Genomic DNA, 10805 nt, shown 5'->3' with positions numbered 1-10805 from the left:
AACAAATGCTGATCTTTGGATCTTTCCATTCATCAAAGAATATTGAAAATAATAATAATAATAATAATAATAATAATTGTTTCTTGAGCAGCAAATCAGCATATTAGAATGATTTCTGAAGGATCATGTGACACTGAAGACTGGAGTAATGATGCTGAAAATGTAGCTTTGATCAAAGAAATAAATGACATTTTAGAATAGATTCAAATAGAAAGCAGTCATTTTAAACAGTAAAAATATTTTACAATATTACAGCTTTTGCTGTACTTTGGATCAAATAAATGTAGGCTTGGTGTTTAAAAAACATAAAAAAAAATATTTTTGACAGTGATAAGATCATACCTGTGGATGAGCTCGTGTCCGCTCATGATGTTTCCCAGTTGATCAGTTCCGCCCAGTTGGATCCTGCAGCCGTGCAGCTGATGCAAACGATAGAAGTCAAACGCCTGGAAGATCTGGTAGGAGAACTCGGTGAAGCTCATGCCCTCCGCGCTCTTCAGTCGAGACTGGACGCTGTGGCGGCTGAGCATCGTTCCCATCCGAAAACACCGCCCGACCTCCGAGAAGAACTCCAGCACGTTCCAGTCCTTGTACCAGCTGCGGTTATTGAGCACCGTCAGCCGGCCCAGCTTACTCGAGTCCGGGCAAAAGTACAGCTCGTGGTGGGTGAAGATCCGGTGGAGGCTCTCCAGAATCCCGCGGGAGTTCTGCTCCACCGTAGCCGACGAGAGGCGCTCTCTCTCGGCCAACTTCCCGCTCGGGTCGCCGATCTGCGCCGTGGCTCCCCCGAGCAGCGCGATGACTTCATGGCCCGCGGCTCTGAAGTGTAGCAGGCCGATGATGGCGAGCAGGTTCCCGGCGTGCAGGCTGTCCGCGGTGGGGTCGAAGCCGCAGTAGATGGTCTGCGGACCGGACCGGAGCAGATCCGGGAGTTCCGCTTGAGCCGCGTGGTCAGGGAACGAGTCCTTCAGGAGGCCTCGGTTATGCAGGGATAAAAGCAGCCCGCTTCTTCTAGATGGAGAACAGTGCAATGAAGCTATTAAATAAGACGTTTTTCTGAATATGACACGCGAATGAACTCGACAGCATGACCGCGCAATGGACGCAGCCATGTTTGATCTGTAGTTTTGATGAACACTCTCGCCACCTAATGGACAGATGTGGGAGTGTAGAAATAAAAGTAAGTAGAATGGCTATATACAGCCGTGGCCAAAAGTTGAGAATGACACAAATATTAGTTTTCACAAAGTTTACTGCTCAACTGCTTTTAGATCTTTGTTTCAGTTGTTTCTGTGATGTACTGAAATATAATTACAAGCACTTCATACGTTTCAAAGGCTTTTATCGACAATTACATGACATTTATGCAAAGAGTCAGTATTTGCAGTGTTGGCCCTTCTTTTTCAGGACCTCTGCAATTCGACTGGGCAAAATAAAATTGTCATTATTCCTTTTAATTATTTTAAAATAAAAAAATGCATTACTTTTGCAAAAAAAAAATGGATATAACTGCTCAAATATTATATGCTGCATTTTTATTTTCTTATTTTAATGATAATAGTATACACATGTAAATAAATGTATTTACATTCATTTATATGTATATATAAAGAACTCAGATTTAATGGTTCATTAAGTTGACCTATTTATTATATTTTATAGTTATTTTTTATTGACACTTTATCATTGGTAAACTTCAGTCAACATGTATTTGTGTATTTTTGAGGAAAAGTGTTAATTTCCATATTTTTCTGAAAATAAAAAAATGGATGTAACTGCTCGAATATTATATGCTGCATTTTTATTTTCTTATTTTAATGATAAATATAATATAATTGAATGTAAATGAATACAGTTATTTACATGTATATGTGTATATATAAAGAACTCAGATTTAATGGTTAATTAAGTTGACCTATTTATTATATTTTATAGTTATTTTTTTAATAATAGTGATGATAATATATATATATATATATATATATATATATATATATATATATATATATATATATATATATATATATTTATAATTATAATTATGAACTCAGATTTAACGGTTGAGTAAGTTGACCTATTATATTTTATAGTTTTTATTGAGATACAAGCTGTGTTTTTTCCCACCAGAGGGCACGCAGTGGCCCAAAAAGCCAAATCTCCATTAAACAACATTCAAATCTCAGGACTTTATCGTCTTTGACGAGGTTCATGCACTAAAGAATTGCAGTCGTTTGCATGTATTAGTTCTATAGATTTATTTAAATATAGAAAGTCAAGCTAGCAATGTCTTTCCAATGTCTTTACCTATTTCTGTAATAACGAGGCGCTGTGATTGGTCCACACTACCAGCGCTGAGAAAAGTAACAGTGATGATTGGTCCAAACAGACCAGCGCTGAGAAAAGTCATTCGTACCACGTGACAGCCCGCGATTTTCAATCAAACACGTCCTATTGCTAATAAACAAATGTTTTAGATTATTCAATCGATTAAAAAAAGGAGTTTAAGATTACAAAATAATAAAAAAACACAATCTATCTACACCACTATACAAGTGTACTTTTAGGTGAGTACTGGTTTGGTATCTTTTTCCTAATTGTTTACTTAAGACACTTTTCCACATTTGAGTTTTACAAAGATGTCATTTATTTTGAGACTAGATATACATTTGTCAAACATTTTGTCTATATTAAGCCAAAGTACAGCAAAAACACCACCACAGAGGCCTTTTTGCAGCAGTATATTAATAATCAGCTAGTATAAAGTCACAGATCTGTATCAACCAGCTTCTTAAAATCAAGCATTTAGTATTATTTTACACTTTACTTTACTATGACCTGAGCTACAGTCAGGGACTAACGGGGAAGACCGAGACATTTCCCTGATACCACATTGTTAAAATCCCTTCTATATAAAAACACCAAGCTCTCTAGTTAGAAAAGCAAAGCTGCTGACAATCAAACATTTCGTTTTAATCTGAAAAAACAAAATACTTTATGTATACAAATCTTGGGAGCATTGCAAACTTGATTTAAAACATGACATATTTCTGTTATAAAGTGAGTTTCATTCATCCATGCCATAACACTTCATACAGTTTCTTACAATCTGGATCTAAGGCACCAGAAGAGACAAATCAGAATAGCATACTACTTAACAGTATGCATACTAAGCTCAAGCGCACTAACAAGTGAATGAGGCGGAGGATGAATTCAGTACATTCTGATGAGACACATTTACACGGAAACACAAAACAAGAATGTAAAATGCAAACAAATGTATTGATTAATTTCTGAAAATGACAGTATGACAGCAGGGAGTGCATTTTATGACGGCGACGGAGAGAGGCTTGCATTTGGCTTGACTTTGCGTCACAGGCAGTTGTGGATGATGCATATCATCAGTACCTCCGTTCTTTACCTGAGACCTCATGGAGCACACAGTACAGTACAGTACAGTACAGCAGGTGAGGATCCCAAACACCCCGAGACCAGACGGCGTTCAAAAATGATTGGTCGTTATGAGTCTATGGCACAGTATGGAAGTTTGTTTCCACCACAGAAAGAAAAAGAAAAAAATATACTAAAAAAATAATAAAATAAAAAATTATAAAATGATAATTATGATTTTTTTTTTGTATCTCACAATTTGGACTTTTTACTCAGATTTTATCTTCTGTTTAGATTTCACAATTCTGATGTTTTTATCAGAATTTTGAGTTTATATCTTGCGAGTTTAGATTTTTTTTTCTCAGAATTCTTTTCTGAGTTTTTACATTTGTATTTATTTTCTTTGAATTCTGAGTTTATATTTCGCAATTCAGATTTTTGTGTTAGAATTCAGTTTATATCTTGCAATTCTGATGTTTTTTCTCAGAATTTTCAGTTTATATCTTGCAATTTTTGATTTTTAATTTCTCAGAATTCTGAGTTTCTCACAATTTTTACTTCTTTTCTATGAATTCTGAGTTTATATTTCACAATTCTGACTTTTTGTTTCAGAATTCAGTTTATATCTCACAATTCTGATGTTTTTATCAGAATTTTGAGTTTATATCTTGCGAGTTTAGATTTTTTTTCTCAGAATTATTTTCTGAGTTTTTAAATTTGTATTTATTTTCTTTGAATTCTGAGTTTATATTTTGTAATTCTGATTTTTGTTTTGTTTTAGAATTCAGTTTATATCTCGCAATTCTGTTTTCTCAGAATTCAGTTTCTCACATTTTTTACTTTTCTTTGAATTCTGAGTTTATATTTCACAATTCTGACTTTTTGTTTCAGAATTCAGTTTATATCTCACAATTCTGATGTTTTTATCAGAATTTTGAGTTTATATCTTGCAAGTTTAGATTTTTTTCTCAGAATTATTTTCTGAGTTTTTAAATTTGTACTTATTTTCTTTTAATTCTGAGTTTATATTTCGTAATTCTGATTTTTGTTTTGTTTTAGAATTCAGTTTATATCTCGCAATTCTGACGTTTTCTCAGAATTCTGAGTTTTTCACAATTTTTACTTTCTATAAATTCTGAGTTTATATTTCGCAATTCTGATTTTTTTTGTTTTAGAATTTAGTTTATATCTTGCAATCTTTGAATTCTGAGTTTATATTTTGCAATTCTGTTTTTTCGTTTTAGAATTCAGTTTATATCTTGCAATTTCTGATTTTTAATTTCTCAGAATTCTGAGGTTCTCAGAATTTTTACTTTTCTTTGAATTCTGAGTTTATATTTCACAATTCTGACTTTTTGTTTCAGAATTCAGTTTATATCTCACAATTCTGATGTTTTTATCAGAATTTTGAGTTTATATCTTGCAAGTTTAGATTTTTTTCTCAGAATTATTTTCTGAGTTTTTAAATTTGTACTTATTTTCTTTTAATTCTGAGTTTACATTTCGTAATGCTGATTTTTGTTTTGTTTTAGAATTCAGTTTATATCTTGCAATTCTGATGTTTTTTCATGGAATTTTGAGTTTATATCTTGCAATTTTTTATTTATTTTTTTTCTCATAATTCTGAGTTTCTCACAATTTGTGCTTATTTTCTTTGAATTCTGAGCTTATATTTTGCAATTCTGTTTTTCTGTTTTAGAATTCAGTTTATATCTTGCACATTTTGATTGTTTTCCCTCAGAATTCTGAGTTTCTTACAATTTTCACTTATTTTCTTTAAATTCAGAGTTTATTTTGCAATTCTAACCTTTTTGTTTTAGAAATCAGTTTATATTTCACAATTCAGATTTTTTTCTCAGAATTCCAAGATTCTCACAATTTTTACTTCTTTTCTTTGAATTCTGAGTTTATATTTTGCAATTCTGTTTTTTGTTTGTTTTTAGAATTCAGTTTATATCTTGCAATTTCTGATTTTTAATTTCTCAGAATTCTGAGTTTCTAACAATTTTTACTTCTTTTCTTTAAATTCGGAGTTTATTTTGCAATTCTATCTTTTTTGTTTTAGAATTCAGTTTATATTTCACAATTCAGATGTTTTTTTTTCTCAGAATTCCAAGTTTCTCACAATTTTTACTTCTTTTCTTTGAATTATTGAGTTCATATTTCGCAATTCAGACTTTTTGTTTTAGAATTCAGGTTTGTATTTTGCAAATCTGAAGTTTTTTTCTTAGAATTCTGAGTTTTGGTTTTTGAATTCAGTTTATATCTCACAATTCTGATGTTTATTTTCTCTCAGAATTCTCAAGTTTCTCACAATTTTTACTTCTTTTCTTTTTTTTTATATTTCAGAAAAATTTAAATCTTTTGTTTTAGAATTGAGTTTATATGTCGCAGTATGTCACAATTCTGATGTTTATTTCATGCAAGTTTTGTTTTTTTTCCCCTCAGATCTTCTTTTCTTTGAATTCTAAGTTTATATTTTGTAATTTAGATTTTTTTTGTTTTAGAATTCAGCTAATATCTCGCAATTCTGATTTTGGGTTTATATCTTGCATTTTCCTGTCACAAATTTATAAATTTCTGTCACAATATTCGTTCCGTCACAAAATAACTAAGAAACTTTGAAACTTTCCAGCGAGGCCATTTGTTTTTAAAATATTGTAGTAAATTTTACTACCATTTCTTTGTGAATGCTTTTACAGGATAAATTTGGGTGTTTAAGCTTTCGAATAATATATATATATTTTTTTTTTTCAATTTACAATGATTACTAAAATCTAAAATCAATTTTGTCCTGTGATGGAAACAAGCTTTCATAAAACCGATCATTTATGTCATGTTAGAAATCCATTAGAAAAACTCATAGAACATAATGAAATCTTGGGATAATCAGCCGCTCTGGTCATCTTTCATCTTTCGTCTAGGGTGTAAATGCGCAGGTCCTCTGAATTTAAAAGGAATGTGGAAAATACGACATGAATTCCCATGCAAATGTCGTTCGGTGACAAATCTTCCCCCATATTTACATTGCACTGCATAAACCTCTTTCATTTCACCACATCTGCTATTTATATATTAATAAAGATAGCTTTGCTTTAGTATAAAAAGACTACATTTCAATCAACAAGGTCATAATCTCGGTAGCGTAAATACCTAAATGCATACAATGTCTTAAACCTTAAAAAGCGTTTATCAAAAAGCATACGCTATTTACAGCGTTGCAAAGCTTCAGCATTTCCAGTTACAAACGAAACTTTACAGTTTAAGTGCATCCATTTGCAGGAAAGTGGGTTCACGGATACAGCTGGATACATTGATGTTCAGGTTGACGACGATTTGCAGTGACAATACAACCGATTTCATTTTTTTGGTGACCATTGACAAGCAGCTTTCAACTTGATGCAAATGAGAAGCGACCTGCTGTTGGTCGAATAGCAACTAAGAGACTCGATGACCTCCAGCAGTTTAATCGCTGACTGCGAATGCATTTTTAAACGCTTTAGGTCACAACCTAAGAAGGGTACTTACTAGGAATATGAAAATACACCGAGTTTTCTCATGTAAAAAGTAGCTTTTTTGACATGAAAATAGACAAGTTATTGATCGCAATTGCTCACAACTTCGTAACGGTAATGCTGGTGACATGGAAAACTAAACATTTACATTCACAAGAAATGTTTTACGGAGCACCTTAGGGAACATAGTGATGGCCTTCTCTCGCAGCTTTGCGTTAAATTGGAAAACATTCAACTGTTCCATGAGAAAAAAGAACTGTTATGTTCATTCGCAAAATTGCTTTTGTTTCTCAAGAAACTTTGCAGTAATTCGCAAAACTGTTACGTTCGTTTGCAAAAGTATTGAGTTTCCCCAGAAACTTTGCGATCATTTGCAAAACTAGCTGCGTTAAGTATTGCGAAATGATGGCGTTTCCATTAACCAATGTTATGCGATTGAAACTGAAATTTTTCCTCTCACGATAAGTCATTGGCAATGGGTTTTTTTCTGAAATTTTGCCTATATTTAATCAAATGTGACCTGTAAATGCGGAAAAAACATTTCCACTGCTGTTTTGCGAAATATCCTTTTTCTAAATTGCCTGAAAAACCACCTCATGTGAGCGTATTTTTTGCGCTATTGACGTGTTTCCATTAGGCGTATTTTCAATTCGCAATTTCAATTTGCACAATTTAAAGGGTAATGGAAACGCAGATACTGTTACGTTCGTTCGCAAAAATATTGTGTATCCCGAGAAATCAGAGGTCATTCGCAAAACTTTTGCATTTGTTCAGAAAAGTATTGTGTTTCCCCAGAAACTTTGAGATCATTTGCAAAACTAGCTGCGTTAAGTATTGCGAAATGATGGCGTTTCCATTAACCAATGTTATGCGATTGAAACTGAAATTTTTCCTCTCACGATAAGTCATTGGCAATGGGGTTTTTTTTCTGAAATTTTGCCTATATTTAATTGAATGTGACCTGAAAATGCGGAAAAAACTCTTCCATTGCTGTTTTGCGAAATATCCTTTTTCTAAATTGCCTGAAAAACCACCTCATGTGAGCGTATTTTTTGCGCTATTGACGTGTTTCCATTAGGTGTATTTTCAATTCGCAATTTCAATTTGCACAATTTAAAGGGTAATGGAAACGCAGATACTGTTACGTTCGTTCGCAAAAATATTGTGTATCCCGAGAAATCAGAGGTCATTCGCAAAACTTTTGCATTTGTTCAGAAAAGTGTTGTGTTTCCCAAGAAACTTTGCAATCATTCGCAAAACTGTTACGTTCGTTTGCAAAAGTATTGAGTTTCCCCAGAAACTTTGAGATCATTTGCAAAACTAGCTGCGTTAAGTATTGCGAAATGATGGCGTTTCCATTAACCAATGTTATGCGATTGAAACTGAAATTTTTCCTCTCACGATAAGTCATGGCAATGGGTTTTTTTCTGAAATTTAGCCTATATTTAATCGAATGTGACCTGAAAATGCGGGAAAAACATTTCCATTGCTGTTTTGCGAAATATCCCTTTTCTAAATTGCCTGAAAAACCACCTCATGTGAGCGTATTTTTTGCGCTATTGACGTGTTTCCATTAGGCGTATTTTCAATTCGCAATTTCAATTTGCGCAATTTAAATTTGCACAATTTAAAGGGTAATGGAAACGCAGATACTGTTACGTTCGTTCGCAACAATATTGTGTATCCCGAGAAATCAGAGGTCATTCGCAAAACTTTTGCATTTGTTCAGAAAAGTGTTGTGTTTCCCAAGAAACTTTGCTATCATTCGCAAAACTGTTACGTTCGTTTGCAAAAGTATTGTGTTTCCCCAGAAACTTTGAGATCATTTGCAAAACTAGCTGCGTTAAGTATTGCGAAATGATGGCGTTTCCATTAACCAATGTTATGCGATTGAAACTGAAATTTTTCCTCTCACGATAAGTCATTGGCAATGGGTTATTTTTTTCTGAAATTTAGCCTATATTTAATCGAATGTGACCTGAAAATGCGGAAAAAACATTTCCATTGCTGTTTTGCGAAATATCCCTTTTCTAAATTGCCTGAAAAACCACCTCATGTGAGCGTATTTTTTGCGCTATTGACGTCTTTCCATTAGGCGTATTTTCAATTCGCAATTTCAATTTGCACAATTTAAAGGGTAATGGAAACGCAGATACTGTTACGTTCGTTCGCAAAAATATTGTGTATCCCGAGAAATCAGAGGTCATTCGCAAAACTTTTGCATTTGTTCAGAAAAGTGTTGTGTTTCCCAAGAAAGTTTGTGATCATTCGAAAAACTTTTGCATTTGTTCAAAAAAAGGATTGTGTTTTCCGAGAAACTTTGCAGTCATTCGCAAAACTGTTATGTTCGTTTGTGTTTCCAGAGAAACGTGGTGTTCGTTTACCAAGCTTTTGCATACATTTGCAAAAGTATTGTGTTTCCCTAGAAACTTTGCAATCATTTGCAAAACTGTTAAAATGCAAAATGTTTTTTGGGGGCAACATAATATTTTTAAGAATGATTGCAAAGTTTTTTTGTTGGAAACAGGACATTCGTAAGCGAACCAAAGTGTTTTGTGAGCGATTACAAAGTGTTTTGCAAGCAAATGAAAAGGTTTTTAGGAGCAACTCCAAAGTTTTTTGTTGGAACGCAATACTTTCACAAACGAACAAAAATGTTTTGCAAGCAAACATAAAGTTTTTCATGGCAACGCAATATTTTTAAGTTTTGTGAGTGAAAACAAATGCAAAGTTTTTTGGGGCAAGGCAATATTTTTAAGAGTGATTAAATTGTTTTTTGTTGGAAAGCAACACTTTCATAAGCAAACAAAAGTGTTTTGCGAGCAAACGCAATGTTTTTTGGGGGCAACACAATATTTTTAAGAGTAAGTGTTTCGTTAAAATGCAATACTTTTGTGAGCAAACAGATGTTTTGTGACCGAAGGCACATTATCTTGGAGGAACACAACATTTTTAAGAGCACCTTTGCAATGTTTTTCGTCAAAACAATTAAACTGTTTTTATTAACTTACTTTATTTAACTGTTTTGCATGCAAACGCAAAGTTTTTTGGGGCAACACAATATTTTTACGAGCGATCGCAAAGATTTTTGTTAAAGCGCAATACTTTGGTGAGCGAAACACAAAAATGTTTTGTGAGCAAATTTTTTTTGGGGGGGTCAACGCAATATTTTTAAGAGCAATTGCAAAGTTTTTTTGTTGGAACATAATACTTTTGTGAGTGAAAAAAAATGCTTTGCGAGCAAACGCAAAGTTTTTTGCTGCAACTTAATATTTTTAAGAGTGGTTGCAAAAATTTGCAAAGATCAACCTCGAAATTTCTTAATAATTTACAAAAAAAAAAAAAAATGTTTCATCCATCCCATGATTTAGGATCACCATGTCCCTTTAGGGGCTCCATATCCAATTCGTAGCTTGATTCTAATCCATCGAATGCCACTTCATGTACCATTGAACTCTTAGGGCCGGTTCACACAGAATATGCTTTTGATTTTGACAGGGCAGCAGAAAGGGAAAAACAAACAAACAAAACTCTTAACATGTCGCTTTAGTGCATGTTTACATAGAAAAACAATGGAAAAGCATCATAGTATCATGCAAAAATGCGTTCTGTGTGAACGGCCCCTTACACAACAACTTTTTCACGTAGATAACAGAGTTTGGTATGACACAGATCTCTTTTTTTATGATTAGCTTCTCTATCTGGTTTATATAGATCAGTAAAAATGAGAATGAGACGTTCTTCACTGCAAAGATGAAACGAGGCACTGCGGTTTCTGAGAAATTGACAAGAACGGAGAAGAGCGACAGACTGCTGGAGGAACTGACAACCAACGGTGTGAACCTTTTCCTTTAGACAGGAAGGAAATTAAAGCAAGCTGCAGCAACGCATCGTGACAGTGCA

The 10805-nt window shown here is 33.5% G+C and overlaps 1 protein-coding gene and 1 long non-coding RNA gene across 2 annotated transcripts in view; both read right to left on the bottom strand.

The window, feature by feature from the left end:
- The window catches only part of yars2 (tyrosyl-tRNA synthetase 2, mitochondrial), a 10429-nt gene extending 9021 nt beyond the window's left edge, over positions 1-1408 (bottom strand). Inside the window, exon 1 of the mRNA XM_073832034.1 lies at positions 343-1408. Within this exon, the coding sequence (XP_073688135.1) occupies positions 343-1112 (770 nt within the window). The 5' untranslated portion in view covers positions 1113-1408. The remainder of the gene's footprint in view (positions 1-342) is intronic.
- Positions 1409-2620: 1212 nt separating this feature from the next.
- On the bottom strand, positions 2621-10203 carry LOC141301583 (uncharacterized). The gene is made up of 2 exons (XR_012342196.1): positions 5273-10203; positions 2621-4226 (listed from the first exon to the last, which is right to left on the bottom strand). It is a non-coding gene; the product is annotated as an uncharacterized lncRNA (long non-coding RNA).
- Positions 10204-10805: the final 602 nt, after the last annotated feature.

This window comes from Garra rufa, chromosome 25, assembly GCF_049309525.1.
Source record: "Garra rufa chromosome 25, GarRuf1.0, whole genome shotgun sequence".
NCBI lineage: Eukaryota > Metazoa > Chordata > Actinopteri > Cypriniformes > Cyprinidae > Garra > Garra rufa.
The sequence above is the reverse complement of the archived record's forward strand: the minus strand, read 5'-3'. Positions and strand labels throughout refer to the sequence as shown.